This window comes from Cornus florida, unplaced genomic scaffold (genome assembly GCF_030987335.1).
Source record: "Cornus florida cultivar Cherokee Brave unplaced genomic scaffold, ASM3098733v1 CherokeeBrave_3.0.0_Hap2_Chr11, whole genome shotgun sequence".
Classification (NCBI taxonomy): domain Eukaryota; kingdom Viridiplantae; phylum Streptophyta; class Magnoliopsida; order Cornales; family Cornaceae; genus Cornus; species Cornus florida.
This window is the reverse complement of record NW_026775581.1, coordinates 97,135,207-97,153,837: the sequence shown is the minus strand read 5'-3', so window position 1 is coordinate 97,153,837 and position 18,631 is coordinate 97,135,207. Positions and strand designations below refer to the sequence as shown.

Genomic DNA, 18,631 nt, shown 5'->3' with positions numbered 1-18,631 from the left:
TATTTCTTTTCTTCCTTGTATTATTATTAAGTACTGCAGTATATATATTTAGAAGACTAATCAAGTTAATTCTTTTTTTTTTTTTTTTTTTTGTTAAGTAATTTTCTTTTTTGGATCTCTACATCACGTGAATTAGGCTTATTTAGTTTGAATTTCTTTCAATCTTCTTGGACATTTTACTGCTTCGAATGAAATAGTATCTGGTACATTTCTCTATACATGAACCTTAGACATGATAAATTCTACCTTCGGTTAACCTGATATGGAACCTTTATCATTTATACTGGTAGTGGAGTCTACACTTACTTTCCCCTTTTTTCCATGTTGAGCATCTATTACCTTGCAAGGATACTAGCATTTGCATCTAGCACAAATAATGCAGCGTGACAAGATCTCTCACTCATGAGGTCCTGTTATGTCTCACAAATGTTATTCCAAAGTTAGAATTAAGCTCAATCCCTGTTTATCATGTAGAGAGTCATATTGAAGTTTTTGCAAAATTCCAAAGCAGATATTTGAAATTATTACGTGTTTATTTTCGAACTAAAACACAGCCCTTTGTCTACAACTATAAAGATACGAGTCATTTTTTCAATCACCAACAGATACACGATCAGTTCTCTGTACTTCAAGAACACATTTTAGGAATTTGAACTTTCATTCTTACAGAGACACCCTAGAAACTCTTATTAATGCCTTGGAGAGATCATTACTAAAGCCATATTATTACAGTTTGTTTGCACAACTTTGTTGTTTACTATTAAATCAATAAGCAATCTATTTAGGAAGCTTTAGTTGCCCATTTTTTTGTTTTATTTGAAGTTCAGATTGAAATTTATTACTGTTTTTCCTGTGACGTGATTTAGGTTTTCAAGGACTTACCAAACCAAGCCTCAAGTAGTAATCAGATATATAAGTGCTATGTTGCAACGCAGAGAAGTGAAGAAAGAGGAGATCATTGAATTTAGCTGGGGTCAGAAGATCCAAACTTGTGGGCTTGACAAAGACAGTCAATATTTTTCATCATTTACTTATGATGGTGTGGAGTACTTTCTCGATGATGTTGTATTTTTGCGGGGTGATGGTGATAGCAATACTCATATTGGTAAGCTTGTAAAAATATGGGAGACGTCCAGCCAGCAAAAGAAAGTCAAGGTTGTGTGGTTTTTTTATCCCTCTGAAATAAGACACTGGTTACGAGATGTTCAGCCGCTCAAGAATGAGATATTTCTGGCTTCTGGTGAAGGCAAAGGCCTTTCCAACATTAATCCCCTGGTAACTTGAATTGATTACTTTGTTTTTCTTATATTACTAATTTTTTTTTTAAATTACTTCATGTGTTGATTCTTCATTGGTAGACAAAGATGAATCCAGCATGGCACTTGGTTGCTGTTCAATGAAATGGAATATCTTTGGTCAAGAAATCTTGTTACACTGATGTTGATGCTTGTTTGCTTCATTTATTCATAACAAGCAGTCAAGCAATTAATTGTGCTTTTGTTACAACGTAGTACGATACGTCATTTATCTACCATACCAACTTTGAATATTGAACTCACTCATGTTGAGGGCATAAATTTGTCATGTAAAGTTACTCTACACTATTTCTTTCCAAGAAAAATATTTCATCGGATTACTGATCCATGAAAGGACCACCATTGGCTTAAAAAACCTACGTAGCACTAAAGTTTCCACAAGCAAATTATGTTTTTGAGTCAAATATATATAACGAAAAAATGGCACTTCTTTGACAAGTTTTGTTTTCACATCTGTTGGACGCTTCCTATATGTCCTAGCCGTGCTATGTCACTAAGATTATTATTAACACTTGGTCTCTCTGGAATAAAAATAAAATAAAGGTTGACAGATAACCAAGACACACAGATAAAACTTTAGAGAGCTTGCAAAGGCTTGTGACAGGATTGTCAGACTAAAATCCTAGGACTCGTCCTATTCGGAACCAAGAAAATGGAAAAAAATTAAGTAGCATTGAGATGCTAGTTCTTGCCAATATTTTTTTCAATATTTCCAAGGGAAAAGGGATGTTATATAGGCACACATATTTACATAAAATTTTGCTTTTCTTGATACTATAGAAAATTAATTACTCTATTAAATCAAGCTGTTATATGATAGTGCAACTTATGTATTTAATTATCAACATGCTTGGTCACATTTGGATTTTGGCCACTATCCCTATTATGAGTGCATTGATTATGCTTATATATTATATAACCAGAGAGGCATTGGAATCCAAATATGATACCTCCATGTTTTAGTTTCTTTTTAACAATCAACTGCTTTAAACCATTGAAGAGTAGCATGCCTTAATTATTATCTTCAACTTGGAAGTAAAGTAGGCATGTTCAGCATCCTTATCTTAGACCATTCTTTAAGAGGTTAACATTTTCTGGCTGGAACTAGTTTTTAACAATTATGGAAGAGTTAAAGTGTTGATATATGTGTGTGCATATGCGCCCATATGCTATGTCGGCTTCATTGTGTTTGTGTTGATTCTGTGTTTGTTTGTTCCTTTATTCCTAAGTAAATATTTCCAGTGTTCTAATACGACAACGTCAAACACATTTAACTTGTGATTTTTTTTTTAAAGTAATTTGTTGATAAGTAATGTTTTGTTAAAGGAGTTCAAGAGCAGAGCACTCCAAAGGAAATACACAAAAGGCCAAAAAGACCATCTATAATCTCAAGCCATCTCCAAAATCCACCTAAGATTTACAATTTCGCCCAGTAACCCAAAAGAATAAAGAACTCAATATGACCTATTTTAAAGACCAGGGGTTTCCTCCCTATTGGAGGACCTCCTACTTCTCTCTCGCCACAAGACCCACCATAAACAAAAGGCGTGGCACTCCAAGTATCTCGGGCTCGGCTATCCACCATCTATGTTACATGGACACAGGTACGTGTGTCCTGTGCAGGTACGGGTATCCAAGCGTCGGATAGGTCAAATTTGAAAACAAAAGGATGCAGGGTCACTGCTAAACATTCATATTATTTAATATTTTGTTCTTTTTTAGACCAAAATAAGTCTTTATATAGCATAGTGTCCAATATAGGCGTTTCACTCATTTGAAACAATAATATAATTAAATTAAATTATATGATATACTTTATAGGTGCGTGTCTAACCAAAAGTGTCGGACACATATCCCACCATGTCCATGTACTGTGTATATCTGACATAGGTACTTCACCTACTTCTGAGGAGTCCATGTAACATAACCCACCATACACCCTCTCCAGCATCAAGATCCTTCCAAGCACTGCTGTCCACGTGAAAAAAGCCACCTTTAAAGGGCTTAAGGATTTCGATCTCCCAATGGACTTCCAAGGGAAGGGAGGCTCTGGAACCTCCAGAAGGCTCTGATAGAATGTGTGCACCTCAAAAACCCCTTTGAATAGGCCATCCAAATAATTTAATCTAAACCCATCCCTTCCAGATTGTAAAACAAGGTCAGGAAATCCGCGACCTCCTCCACTTTCCAATCATAAAAATCTCTCCCAAATTGCACGGCCCAAGTCATCCTCTCGCTATCAAGTTGATAACAGTCTACGACTAAGGCATTGAGCTATATCTGCATCAATGTTTCTCCCAAAACCGAACATACCTCACACTCCTTACCCTGAAACGAACATGCCTGGAGAACTTATTCCATCCCTTTCGGATGAGCTTTTAAACCCCCACCTCAACTGGAGACCTCACCTCATTAGAGGTCCACCCTTCACTATCCTTTCCAACCTTGCACGAAATGATTGTCTTCCACAATTCGGATCTGTCCCTCACTGGATAGGATTACACACCTTTCCCCCATTCACCAAGTGAAAACTTGAATTCATCTCCCATACCACTCCATAGGAAATTGCTCTGTATCTTCTCTAGTTTCTTGGCAACGGTAATAGGCATTTGTAACAGAGACAGAAGTAGGTTGGAAGGCTCGAAAGTGACTCTTCAAGAGAGTGGTCTGGTTCCCTTTCGAAAGATACTGCTTTTTTCAACTGGAAAGTCTCCTCTCGAACTGCTCCATAACTGGGTCACAAATGGAAACCATGCTCGAGGAATCCCCAAGCGGCAAACCCAAGTAAGAGAGCAGGAAGGACCTACTGCACACCAAAGAATATCGGCGAGAGAATCAATCTCTCAACCTCCCCTATCTACACAATCTCAATCTTCCCTATATTGAACTTCAAACCTGAGATGGCTTGGAAACAAACCAACACGTATCTCAATAGTCTCAACTGATCCTCCACTGCATCATAAAAAACAATGGTATCGTCCGCGAGGTGGGTTATCTCCAATGATCCACGCCCTCCTCATCAACCTACTCTAGGCCTCCATGACAATAATAAAAAATAAAGATAAAAGAAGGAGAAAATGAACTCTCTGCCTTTGGACTTGCAAACTAGAGAAGAACCAGGCCAGAGAACCATTCACCAAAATCGAATATCTAACCATAGAGATGCAGTAAAGAATCCATCTTCTCCATTTTTTGCCCGACCCCATCCAACCCAAAACGTACACCAAAAAATCCCAACTCACATGATTGGAAATGATATTTGTCAAAATCGAGGGGAGCCGCGTGAGCTTTTTGCTAACTAGAGGGGAAGCGAGTCTAATTTACCCTTTATATTTTAGGAAGTATCTTGAGAATGAAATTTTTGTGGATTCAAGAAATAACTTCTACAGTTTGAAAAATAACTATGCTGGTTAAAATGATTGACATGGCTTTTTTATGTTGTATCTTTTTAGGAAGCGATTTATGGAAAATGCAATGTTATCTGCACATCAAAGGACAAGAGAAATCCTCAAGCATCCGAAGAAGAATTGAGATTGGCCAGATATATCTTTTATCGTACTTTTGATGTTGGAAGCTGCAGAATCTCAGAAACCTTTCCAGATAGAGTAGCTCGAATTAAAGGTCACCTATTCAGTTTCATCTTTTATTCTTTTTGAATAATTTTTCTGCTTCTCTTTTGCTGGCAGTTGAGAAATCTGAACCCAATTATCATAATAATTTCAAATATTACATTCTTCACATCATTGTAACCAATTGGAGCAGTCCTCTAATGTTCAAAATTCTCCTCTTTAATAGTGCACTTGATGTTTAGACTCAAGACCCAAATGAACTGAACTTCTCGTCAATTGATTGCATTTCCTAAAGGCATAGGAGCATCGGGTATTGATATTCTAATGCATTAAGTGAATACACACACACACACACATTGTGAATGTTGATCAAAACTTTAGCATGACTTTGTACCGAAAATGTTGGAAATGTCAAACAAGAACAGTGAGAATTGAGCGAGGCAGAAGTGGTTTGATATTGTGTCACTTAGAAAGGACCTAGAGGGTGGATAGAGCTAATTTGCCCAGTTTGCTTGTTTTTCATTTAATCCGATTTTAACAATATTAAGCAACAAGCACACAAGACAAAAAAAAAAAACCACATTCACAATGTGTGTGGAAATATCAAACTTTAGCTTGTTCTTCTTCTTCTTCTTTCTTTTTTTTTTTTTTTTTTTTTTTTTTTTTGTGAAAATCCGTGGTGGAAAAAACCATGAAGACTATGCTGTCTTAGGCAAACAATCCACTATGTTGAGAAAGAGTATAACAACTTTTATTGTCTTCAAAATTGCTCTCCATGAGTTGCTGATTCCAGTGCATATGAATATCCTGCTGTTGGTTTACCTCTTATGCTCAATGTCCTCCAGTTATAGTGCCTATGGAACTACAATTAACACTAATCTACGCCAACGCAATGACCTCACAAATTAACCGCTCTTCACAGTAATTAGACTCCTATTTCCTTCCATTAGCACATGCAAAGATTATAACTAAATTTGGTGCTCTGATCGCCTTGATGACTTCATAATTAGTGCTCCTAATGTATGATAAGTAGAGAATACACAGAACTACTATTCATGTGTAAAAGTGTGGTCATGTGTAAAAGTGTGGTTATAAGATCAAAAGAAACAAAGAAACTCGCAGTAATATTTCTGCAGATTTCTCTCTTTTAAAACTCTCAATATTTTCTCAGCAAAAATCTTAGTTTAGTTCACTTTACACCCAATAATTTATAAAGGTTTTTAAGTAGATAAGACGTAGTTTGAACTTTCATTCAGACTGGTATAAGTAATTAACTCTTAATTGATTTTTGTTTAAAATATTAGTGTCAGATAATACAAAATTTCATTGAGAACAATTGGATTTTATGAAGCAACGCATGTCACATTATCTTTTGAGTTATTGATTTCCAAAAATAAATAATATATATATATTGTTAGAAAATAATGATTGACAGACTGTTTAGATGTCATGTCGAGAAGTTAGGGCAAGTCTGTCCTTAATTGATAATGTGTTTTTCTTTGATAAGTTGAGTTACAGTCATTCTATAGGAACTTGCCTGTAAGTTTTAAAGAACCCAACAACCTGTCCAAACCATTTTCTGGCAATATATGTATATATATATATATATATATATATATATATATTAATTAGTACAAACCATCACTGGAGCAATCTGGCCACATTTCTGGTAATTTACGCTGAAATTTTGGTGTGTTAAATATTTGCAACAACTCCCTTGATAATCTCCATACTTCCTTGAAAGTTCAATTATGCAGCAATTTCAGTATTTTTCACGTTGAAGGACTTAAAAGTATATATAAGTTTGAAAAAGACTATTCTTTTCCAGAGAGAGATATTGAATTCCTGTGAAGATAAACTAGCAATATGTGACAAATAGTCAGTAGCAATCATCAACTAGCAATGGGTGACATCATCTCCGAAGCACACTGTTTTATGAGCACTGTTCTATTGATTTATTTATATATATATATATTATTTCCTTATAATAAATGTCATACGGTACAAACGAAAGGAATGGTCCTGAGGAAAAATTTGAGGTGCATATCTTTTATAATGCTCGAGAAGCTGATAGTAATAAGTGTTCCATAATTTTTTTTTTAAAATGCGATGGAGAATATAGTTTTCGTGTGCGGGGGTGCATACCTATGTTTTCTTACTTCAGGATGAATATATACACATATAAATATTTCCTTCCTTTCTGAAGTTATTCTTTTAACTGCTATATTTCTCATAATGGCAGTGGGAGTCACTAGGCAATGACCTTTATTTTTCTCATACTCAGCTGACCAATTGATATATTGGTTGTGCTTTTCAAAAATATTTGCTTTGCAGTGGAGCGTTTCTTCAATTCAGAGAAAAGTCGAAAGCTTGTCACTCGTCCTGGACTCAAAACAAAATTGAAGGAGAAGCCTGAAACTTCAGTTCCAAAGATTGAATTAGTCACAGGTACATAGCAAGTATAGCATTAGCATGAATTCAGTCGCAAAAGGTTGTCTAGTAGGAAGGTGTTTTAGCAGTTCTTTACTTAAAGTTCAACTACTAAGTGAAATTAGCATGTTGCTGGAATCCACAGAATCAAAGATCTTAGCTACTACTTCCGGTAAACAAACATGTTTTTCTGGTGAGAATACCAAACGGAAGCCTAAACCCTCAATAAATAAAGATGGGAGAGGGGAAGTTTCTTTCAGTCAAGAAAAAGATAGAGGTAAAGTGAAATTTTCCGAGGATCTCTCAAACAGAAGTGTATCAGATATTCGGCCACTGAAGAAAAGGAAGCTTGAATGGTTTTCAGGTCAATCTTTGTCAGAACTTTTACCCATTCTGGTACCCCCCCCCCCCCCCCCCCCCCCAAAAAAAAAAAAATTATTACCAAAATTGTGTGTGGGCATTAACAGTTGTTTAAAAAAAAAAGGAAAAAAAAACCTGCAAAGTTATCTGACCCTCTCCAAGATCACTTAATTATTGAGCAAAATTTCTAGATTCCAAGGCTGCTGTTAGTGAGAACAGAGAACTATCCAAGGGAAATTATCCGGAGAAGGCAAGTTACTTTTCTGATGAAGCAGCTGCTCAACTTAAACTGGAAAAGGGTGTCAAAACTAAGACCCAAATTGGGGAGGTTACAAGAAGGCCTGATATGGTAAGGTCTTTGAATATTATTGGTGGGAATTTTGTTTCAACTACATATTTTGAAGAAAATATTATATCAGCAACTAGAAAGTACATAATACAATGTTTTAAGACCCGCCTTGGTAATTTAGGAATATACAGGTATTCAAAATTTGTATTCTCAGTGAATAGCTAATTTATTGATCCACAACTTCTTCCATTTCTTAATCTGGGGACAATGATTCCTTGGATCTTAAGAAACTTTTTGCTGAAACTAATGGCGCATTTTGTTGTTCTGTTGATGGCTCAGCCTGAAACCCTTTTCAGAAATGTCTTAAGTTTTAGGTCTCCTGCATAATAACATGAAAACCTCAAGAAGGCTTGTTGACACAAACACACCAAATTTCCACAAGCTGTTATTGACTTGCAAGTTCTGATCTCAACTTTGATTACTATTCTGATATATTCTCATCGTGTTTACAGGATAGGAGCAAATGGTTCAAGCCACAAGTGAGTTGTCATCTTATTCTGTGATTTTAAATGACAATTGCATTCACTAATATTTTCTCAGGGTGTGATTTGTCAAGTTAGTTCGCCCTGGCATTTTACTTCTTGGTTCAGTAATGTTTAGATTTAGAATTGGAATTTTACTACTATCTGATGTCTAAATATAAGAGAATAATTGTTTTATCTAATTCCATATCAATAGACTGTTCAATACCTGTTAATTTTTCTTATTTTTGTTTCTTCTCCAGTCTTGGGAGGACAAGATGCAGAGAGCTTCTGAGAAAGGCACCCTTGTATTACTAGAAAACCTTGATCCTTCCTATACAACATCAGAAGTAGAGGTATATTTATGATAGTCATGCTCGTTAAATAATTTTGTTGCTAAAAGTAATTTGCGTTAAAATTTGATTTTTATAATTATTACCATGTGCACACTACAGGATGCTCTTACTTTTTCATATAATTATGTCTACTGTGGGAAGAAAAATCGCAGATCCCTCTTGTTGAAGTTGGCTGTACCTCCTGGACATTTTCCTGAACAGAACCTAAATAAGCTCTCCTGTATTACAAAAATACAAAAGCAGGAGATCTTTCACACTTAAATTAACCTACACCTTACATGTAACAAAGAACAGTTAAGCTCAGGATATTCCAAATTAGAATTTAAAACAGGTAACCTCATTTTGAAAGACAGTGACATTTAATAAATTTTACCCTTTATTATCCTCAAGTCTCATTTGAACCTTTAAACTGTGTTTGGTATAGTAGGAGGGAGAAGAAGAGAAATAATAGCATTAGTTATGAGACAAAAAGGAAGAAAGTAGAGGATGGTATTAATCTCTGATCGTGTTTTGTTGAGTAATGAGGGAAAAATGAAAGGAAAGAGGATAGTATTAACACTTAATCATGTTCAGTGAGAGAGGCAAAAGGAAACTATTTTACTGAATTTCCCACTATTTTGTCCTTTATGAATTAAGGGCAAAATAGGTATTATGAATGTTTTAATTTGTCTTTATAGCTATGCATATTATAAGGAAATAAACATATACAATTTCTTTAAAAAGTCTAGAAAAGAGTAAGGTGTGTGAATTACAGAAAGTCGACGCTGAAAATTTTGGTCAAAGCTTTTCGAGATATGGAGAGATTTGTTTTCTAACTGGTCCCCTTCTTGCTATGAATTGTGGGTGAAAACAACTAGATTACTTGAATTCAGCAGCAAGCTAGATCTATCAAAGTTGTAAGGTTTTTATGTTATATCCTTGTGCTTATTCATCAGGATATAGTTTGGCATGCATTTAACGCAAAGGCCGATGCAAAAATGCTACAGCTCAGCACATTTTCTAGCCCACACTATGGTATAGTTTGTCGCCGTGGCCTTTTCTTTATTAGTTTCTGTTTATATATCAATTATGCTTTTCTAGTGGTGTGTTTTTTTTTTTGTATTTAATTGACTTGCTGTGAGCACCCGTAATTATTCTTTATTCACTAGCAGGAAGAGCTTTTGTTATATTCCAATCAAAAGATAAAGCAGAATTTGCCATTTCTGAGTTAAAGAGTAAATGCCTAATGCTAGCCAATGGAAGGTAATTGTTTCATTTGCAATTTTAGTTATCCTGTTCAAATACCCCCTACCTCTCTTTTCATTATCAAAATTGCTGATGCGTATTGTTTTTTTCCTTTTTGAAGAGCTCACATGAATAAATTAGACAATATCAAAATAAAGATTTATGAAATATCGCCTTTAAACAATCAAAGGTAATTTTGATGGGTTTGCCGGTTCATTTTGCACTCAAAAGGGCCTACTTTGTTCTATCGTCAACTTGATGTTGTGTGTTCCTCCCATATAAGACAAGTTCATAAGTTGAGTTAAGGTTCAAGCATTTTGAAGGATCATATTAATATATGTTGGTTCTTTAGACGGAGATCATTTTTCTGTTTATATTTTTGCGAATCCTTGGATGCTAGAACTATTACAAATAACTCTAATGATATTATTTGTGGGATTTCTCAATTCGGCAGGCCAGTTGTTGCTCGTAGATGGACTCCAAGGGAGTCGGATGAGCCAGCTAAATTTTTTGGCCATTTGACCATTGACAAAGTTAGATTGCAAAAGCAACGTGAAGATATGGTATTTCCTTGCTGCTTATATGTTTATTTTCACTTTCCTGAAATCTTGGTTTATTCCTGCACTGGACTCTTTTTCGCTGAATCTGCTATTGTATTTCTTTTTTATTCTCTTTTAAAAGAGAAAAGCAGTTTCAACATCACACTTTTCACAACCCAATACTATTGAATATGAGATGGCCATAGAATGGCGTGCGCTACAAGAAAAATCTGATACATGGCAGAGGGATTTAAATGAGGTAACCATAAAAATATTTAATCTTGTCAATCATTCGAATTCTTTTGATTTCTTAACTTTCTTTCAAAGAAATATTAATATGTGTGTGTGTGTGTGTATGGTAGCTTTTTATATTGATATCTGAAGGTTGAGTTTAACTCTGAACCCTTCCCATCCCTGCAGCAACAGGCAAAGGAGATAGAAGATGTTAGAAGCCAGCTAAAGACGATTCATTATGAGTAAAGTTGGCATTTGGAGCAAACGCTTCCTTTTGTGATTGCACGTTAAGGCTTGTGAGGAAATTATCCAATTCTTATAGCTTTTCTCTATGTTGATCCTCATGTTTTTCATTTCTATGAAGCTCTACTGTCAAGATGATGTGGCTTTTGTCGTGCAGGAACAGATTTTTGTTTTTGTGAAATACAAACGAGATGCATACAAGGTTCCCCATTTTGGACAGTATACATACGGGGTTCTTTACCCATTCAGAGAAGCATATATATAGTCTAATCCTCATGAATAGTAAAATTTCGACTGTAAATTTGTTCTTTCATGCCGTTTTGTCCATATTGAAACTTTGCAGTTCCATGCAATGGAAAAAATGTACATGTCATGTAGGGGAATTGCAGCCTAGGATTTTTCTTTCCCTTCTTCCCTAATGCATTTTAATCTTTTTGTTTAGGTGGAAACCTTAATCTACAATCGTATCTTCAAAACTTTTTATCATTTTATATGCTGGCAACATCTGCAAATTGACAAGATATTTAGTTTCTATGCAATCATTACCTCATTAACTGGACTCCATGCATGAAGCAGGGTTAAATGCTTAGCAATTCAACGTTTCGATTGAGCAAAAAAAATTTTATCCGGTGACCATCAAAAGAAGTTTAGGTACTAGGGTATGCAACTACATTATGATGTGTTACAGGTAATTAGTACTGTCAACAATTTAACTCCTTTAGTTATGGTCCCTGTCAATTTTGACTGCTTATCAGGGAAATAATGTTTCTATTGTTGAAAACGGGGTATACAAAACAAGAACTTTGAATGAGATTTAGAATAGATTCCGCTAAGAATTTTTTGCGGATCTATAGACCAGCGCGTTACTCTCCGCAAAGAGATGAACGTGGTATATTTACTTTCTCAAATCTGTTTCTAGGTGAATAAAAAATTAGATCCAAAGTGAGGTGTTTGAAAAGCCTAAATGGAAAAAATGTTGAAACCAATTGAAGTTTAAATAAGTCAAGCTTGGGCTTGGATTTGGGCTTGGGATTGGGCCTAATTGTAAAGTCCGGATTATTCCTTTTATTAAATGGAATTTTAGATTGGGCCTATTTTTGGGTTGGGCTTATTTAAATGGGTTTCACAAATGGGTGGGTTTTTTGGGTGGTTGGTTTTTTGAATTAAAAAAAAAACTACTTTTTAGTTTTTTTAAAGGGTTACACCTTTCAAATTAAAAAAACAATTTTTTAGTTTTTCTAAAGGGTTACACCTTTTAAATTAAAAAAATCACTTTTTAGTTTTTTCAAAGGGTTACACATTTTTCCGAACCATCATAACCCATGGTTGCACCCACCCGAAAAGGCACCTTACTACCTATAAATACCCCCCTTTGGATCATTTGCAAATCACACCAAATTCAGAGAATTCTTCACTTCTTTTGAATTTTTTTCTTCTTCCTTCTCTCTTTAGTCTGTGGGTTCGAGCCTTAGTATTTGGGTTCGAGTCTTAGTCAGTCACTCCGAGTCCGAGTTCGAGTCAGAGAGTACTACACCGAGCCGGTTCGCCTATTCCTTTGGTTTGCAGTGCTGCTACCGAAGGAAGACAAGTCGTTGTATCCTGGGAGATAGACGCCACTGAGTCCGTAAGCACCATAGTGGGGCGAATCTGTCTTAAGAACATAGAATCAAATTCTAGCCTCGACTTTTAATCAGGTTCTTTTATTTATAATTTTTTATTTTATTTTATTAAACTATACATTATAAGTAATTATATATATAGATTATTATTTTATAATATTTATATATATATAAGCATTATATTATTTTATATTTACAGATAATATTTAAATAAATAATACTATAGTATATGGTATACTCAGACCATATTTTGGATAACAATCTTAAGACAAATTCATATTGTACTATAGTTTAATTATTTAAATATTGTTGTATTTTATTTCTGTAAATTTGACTGTGATCTGTATATTTAATATCAGACAAATGGCAAGTATGAGTACTACTATGCCTAATGTTCCCGTCAGTCATGGGGAGAAGCCCGAAAAATTCAATGGGGCGGAGTTTAAAAGGTGGCAACAAAAAATGATGTTCTACCTTACAACTCTGAATCTAAGCAAGTATCTAACTGAGACTGGCCCAGTGCTAAATGAGGGTGAGACTGACATTACCAAGCTAGGAGCTGTTGATACATGGAAGCATGGAGACTTCCTATGCAAGAACTACATCCTCAATGGATTGGACAACACTTTATATAATGTGTACAGTCCAATAAATACTGCTAAAGAGCTCTGGGAGTCACTAGACAAAAAGTATAAAATAGAGGATGCTGGCTTGAAGAAGTTCGTGGTTGGACGATTTCTGGACTTCAAAATGATAGACTCCAAGACAGTCATGAGCCAAGTGCAGGAGCTCCAGCTAATCCTACATGAGATACATGCTGAGAAGATGTAATACCCCTAAAATTAAAAAGGATATAATTGAGATTTTACTATTTATTTTAAGTGTTTTATATGTTTAGGTTTAATTGATTAAATTATTTGTTCGTTCTTTATTTGATTTAATTGTTTAGTCTTTAATTAATTTAATTGTCATTTAGGTTGTTTCTGAATTGTTTTGTTAGTTAATTATTTTATGTAATTTAATTGTGGTTTTAATTAATTGGTTAATTGTTTTTTATTTTATTTAATTAAATAGGTTAAATTATTAAGGTTTTGTCTCTTTACTATCACGTTTGAATAAAGCCGCCTTGTTTAATTAAGCCGCCTTAGAGATGTAAGGAATTGTTGATTTCCATCTCTACGATTAAAGTAGAACTAGGGTTAATATCTTTTCCTAAGCCTATAAATAAAATAATAAGGGTCTGCTTAGGGTTACCTTATTCACGAATAGTGAAAATACAGAGAGTGAAACAGAGAGTTTAAGGGAAAAACTGAAGGAGAGGAAGGTAGGGTTTGAGCCAAAGATTGTAAGCCGGACTAAGGAGGAAGCTTGAGGGTTGTTTGAGGGTTAGAACCGGAGCAGAGGAATCCTTGACGGCGATCACGATCGCCGAAAAGTCTAGGAAGAAGACGACGTTGAAAGGTTTCAAACCGAAACCGAAAGGCAAGTTCTTTTCTTCCTCCTTCCCTTTGGCTTGTGTTCTGTGCACCTAGATAGTCTCTAGGGTTTAATTAATCAAGAACTGGAATTTACATGGTTAATATATGCTATATTGATGGCTATTCGTTGTTGAAATTAAATCTGTTACAATTCGTGCAAGTCTGTTTAGTTTTGTTTTCTTAAAGCATGTAAATTCTATTGGAATTTTAGTTACTGTATTTTCTTTCAACAACTGTAAACGAATGATTGGGATGCTACTGGGATTAGATAAGACTCCTAAGTTCAGTAGTGAAGAGGAACAGAGGGGATTGGAATGGAATTGATATTGCAAAATAGTTTCAGTTTTGTTCCTAATGCATGTTTTGTTTCGGTAACAAATTTAGTTTTAATTTGATTTCAACTTTTGTAAACGAATCATAGGAATGTTACTAGGGTCTTATAAGACTCTTAAGATGAGTTTTAGAAATCAACAGAGTGGTAGGAATGGTCCAGAGACAGAGCAAACAGACTGAAATGAAGCAGAAACGGACTGAAGCTCTCAGAGGGGGAGGAATTCAGCTTTCCCATGAGTAGAGCCAGCTCTAGAAAGAGTAGAGCAGGCTCTACCTCAACAAGAGCAGGCTCTAAACTCCTCTGAGCTGGCTCTAGGCTGATTAGAGCCTGCTCTAATTTTCCAAGAGCAGGCTCTACCCAATTTCATGCGTACTGTGACTTTTTAAGCTACTTTTTGGGCACTTGGGGTTTCTAAACAGTTTTAAAACTTTAATGGGGTTTTCAAAACATTATTTTAACATGTAATCAAGTTCTTGAATTGCATAAAATACCCCTTTGTTTTAATAGAATTAAAAGTGCGCTAATTAACAAGTTTGCCTACGGTTAACGGCTGGAAGGAAATAAATTGTCTAATTTTAATTTGACAATTTGGGGTCTTATAACATGATTCTAAATTAAATTTTAGATGTATAAGGAAGTCTTTTAATTAACAAATTGGACTCATAGCATAGTTTATGGCTCGGTGCAAGAACAATAAAACAGTATACAAGTATGCAACCTAGCTTGCTTTTGACGGATAAAAAGAACTGAATTGCTAGAAGTAATTTAGAATTAATTTTAGCAAATTCTTGGACAATATTGTGATTTTAAAATTTTTTAAATTGCACGATAGAGTTGTTGATTTACTAAAACTGATCTATTCATGCTCTGGATGCTAGTTGATAAACTGTTAAACAATACATGGGTTAACTCTTGGATTTAAATTGCTGAAACTTTAAATACGTTTCTGCAATTATTTGAATTTTGATTTTGGATATTAAATTGCTGTACTATTTATCATAGTCTGTAATTTTTACATGGTTTTGGATTTTAATTGCTGGATTAATATATATTCTGTCAATTACATGGATATGGAGGGTTGTATGCACCAGTATGGGACGGTGTCATACTAGGGACGGTTTAGCTCAAAACGCATAAACCTAACCTATTGGATTAAAGGAAAGGATTGTAAAATATTGAATCCTAATTTTGTTTAAGTCAGATCAACTGAGTAAGTTGAGTGACCATTTGGATTTACTGTTGTTTGGAGTTAACTCATATCAACTGAATAAGTTGAGTGGTTAACTGATTATACGTCTTATGTCAGATCAACAAAGAAATTGAATGACATACTCTGGTTTGGACGGATTTTAATTATATGATTATGGTACCGCGAGATGAGCTTGAGTCTCAGACTCGTTAGTTAGGGTGCGTATATGCAGTGGATGCGTAACTGGTTATAGTAGGTTGAGGTGTACCCTGTTAGGTCTAGGTACTCATGCCTACCTTTGGGTACATTTTTGCATGTTGCCTTCTATTCAAGTTGAGACCCCCTACATAGTCCAGTGAATGTCCCTTAGTATGGATATTTATATATGTATGGACTAGATAGCTATTGCCGAGTTATCTAGGGTGTATCTGCGTATCGGGTCATTGTCTGGATTACAGTTAGGATAGAACTTGCATGTGGGCCTGACCCACTCTTATTTTTACAGGTGTTCGTCAGTTCCAGGCTTAGAGCTTGATCGTGCTGAGCAGATACAGTTATTCACTCCACCGACGACGTAGGAGTATTTTCTTCTCATTATGATTGTTGGTTTTCTTTGCAGTTGTTAATGTTCAGTATTGGAATATTTTTAGTAGGGGTCCACGAGACGGATTCCCGAGTTGTATTAGAAGTAAAGGAGAAGTTGGTGTATTCAAACTAGTTCTTGCATATAAAGTTTATTCGGAGGTTTTTTTCCATTAAAGGATTTTCATTTTAGTTCTTTTCAGCAAAATTTTATTTATTCCTGTTTCCTATATTGTATTCTGTGTTCGTTAAATTGCTAATTGATTTGATATCCTTGGGTTATCGGGCGTGGGCCTGGCCAACTCGCATCCGAAAATCCGGGGTATCACAGAAGATGACATTGAGTGAATCCTTTCAAGTAGCTTCAATCATTGAAAAGCTGCCACCTATTTGGAAAGATTTCAAAAATTACTTGAAGCATAAGCGCAAGGAAATGGGGCTCGAAGACCTGATTGTCAGGCTAAGAATTGAAGAAGATAACCGCTCATCTGAAAAGAAAGCCGGGAATTCTTTAATGGTGTTAAAGGCCAATGTAGTGGAAGTTGGACAGAAGAATAAGAAGAGGAAGTACTCTGGCGAAGGTCCCAGCCAAGGAAACTACAAGAGGTTCACTGGGAAGTGCTTCATATGCGGCAAGCTAGGACACCGAGCTAAAGACTGTCGTAGCCGCAAAGCACAACACAACCCCAAGAAAAATACCACTGAGGTGCATATTGCTGAGGAAGATAAGTCAACAGCTGATGTGGCAGAGCTAAATCTTTCAGCTGTGATTTCTGAAATCAACCTAGTGAGCAACAATAGAGAATGGTGGGTGGACACAGGAGCTACTCGCCATGTTTGCTCTGAAAAGAAGATGTTCACTACCTATAAAGCTATAGATAATGAAGAACAACTCTACATGGGGAACTCTTCTACTGCAAAGGTTGAAGGATAAGGAAAGATCAAGCTACTAATGGCCTCAGGGAAAGAACTCACTCTTAATAATGTGTTGCATGTACCTGATATCAGGAAGAACTTGGTCTCTGGGTCACTTCTAAGTAAGAATGGGTTCAAGCTGGTCTTTGTATCTGACAAGTTTGTGCTGACTAAGAATGGGGTGTATGTGGGCAAAGGGTATCTAAGTAATGGACTATTTAAGTTCAATGTAATGACTGTTGTACCCAAAGCTAATAATAATAATGATAAAACTAATGCTTCTTCTGCTTATATGATCGAATCATCTGATGTGTGGCATGGTCGGTTAGGACATGTTAATTATGAAACGATTCGTAGATTAATTAGCATAGAGTCTATACTTAAATTTAGTATTGATTTAAATCAAAAATGTCAAACATGTGTAGAAGCAAAATTGACTAGAACCTCATTTCACTCTATAGAGCGGAGTACTAAACCTTTAGGATTAATTCACAGTGATATCTGTGACTTTAAATCTGTGCCAACTAGAGGTGGGAAAAAGTATTTCATTACTTTTATTGATGATTGCATAAGATACTGCTATGTATACTTGTTAAGAAGTAAAGATGAAGCCTTGGAAATGTTTAAACATTACAAGAATGAGGTTGAGAATCAACTTGGCAAAAAGATAAAGGTGTTTAGAAGTGATAGAGGTGGTGAATACGAAGTATTATTCGCTGACATTTGCTCAGAATATGGTATTATTCACCACTCTACCGCTCCTTATTCACCACAACAGAACGGTGTTGCTGAACGCAAAAACCGTACCTTAAAAGAAATGATGAATGCTATGTTGATAAGTTCTGGTTTAACCCAGAATTTGTGGGGGGAAGCTTTGCTCTCTGCTAATTATGTTCTTAACAAAATACCTCAAAAGAAAACAAATGTGACACCTTATGAATTATGGAAAGGTCAAAAACCTTCCTATAAATTCTTAAAAGTGTGGGGGTGTTTAGCTAAGGTTGCGGTTCCTACTCCTAAGAAAGTCAAGATAAGACCAAAAACCTTTGATGGTATTTTCATAGGCTATGCATAGAATAGTAGTGCATATTGTTTCATTGTGCATAAATCAGACATTCCTGATGTAATACCCCGTAATTAATTAAAGAGTTTAGTGTATTTAAATTCAATTATGTGTGGATTCCTGTACCTATTATTGTGCATGCTTCATTGTTATATTAAGTTCATTTAATGGTGCATGTAAATTAATTGTGTATGTTAAAATAGTAAATTTATGTATTTAATTGTGCATGTATTATTATTTGTTTATTTTGTTTAATTAAGCAATATTAGTTAATTAGAATATTATATTTGTGTTATAAAGTATTATGATGATATAATATATTATTTTGTAATAACAATAATAATAATTATATTAGTTTAATAATAATAAT

General features: G+C 35.1%; 1 protein-coding gene across 1 annotated transcript; it reads left to right on the top strand.

Annotated features, from left to right (window-relative positions):
- The first annotated feature begins 872 nt into the window (after window positions 1-872).
- On the top strand, window positions 873-11,136 carry LOC132285609 (protein ANTI-SILENCING 1-like). The gene is made up of 12 exons (XM_059787799.1): window positions 873-1,275; window positions 4,769-4,937; window positions 7,220-7,333; window positions 7,461-7,679; window positions 7,867-8,155; window positions 8,425-8,503; window positions 8,749-8,841; window positions 9,777-9,855; window positions 9,993-10,083; window positions 10,520-10,628; window positions 10,747-10,863; window positions 11,025-11,136. Exons 1-12 carry the CDS (start codon window positions 922-924, stop codon window positions 11,082-11,084), a joined length of 1,773 nt encoding a protein of 590 aa, XP_059643782.1. The 5' UTR covers window positions 873-921; the 3' UTR covers window positions 11,085-11,136.
- Window positions 11,137-18,631: the final 7,495 nt, after the last annotated feature.

Coding starts and splice junctions, on each gene's coding strand:
- LOC132285609 (XM_059787799.1), top strand. CDS start 922: ATGTTGCAACGCAGAGAAGTGAAGAAAGAGGAGATCATTGAATTTAGC. Junction 4,938..7,219: donor TAGAGTAGCTCGAATTAAAG/GTCACCTATTCA, acceptor TTTGCTTTGCAG/TGGAGCGTTTCTTCAATTCA. Junction 10,084..10,519: donor CTAATGCTAGCCAATGGAAG/GTAATTGTTTCA, acceptor TCAATTCGGCAG/GCCAGTTGTTGCTCGTAGAT.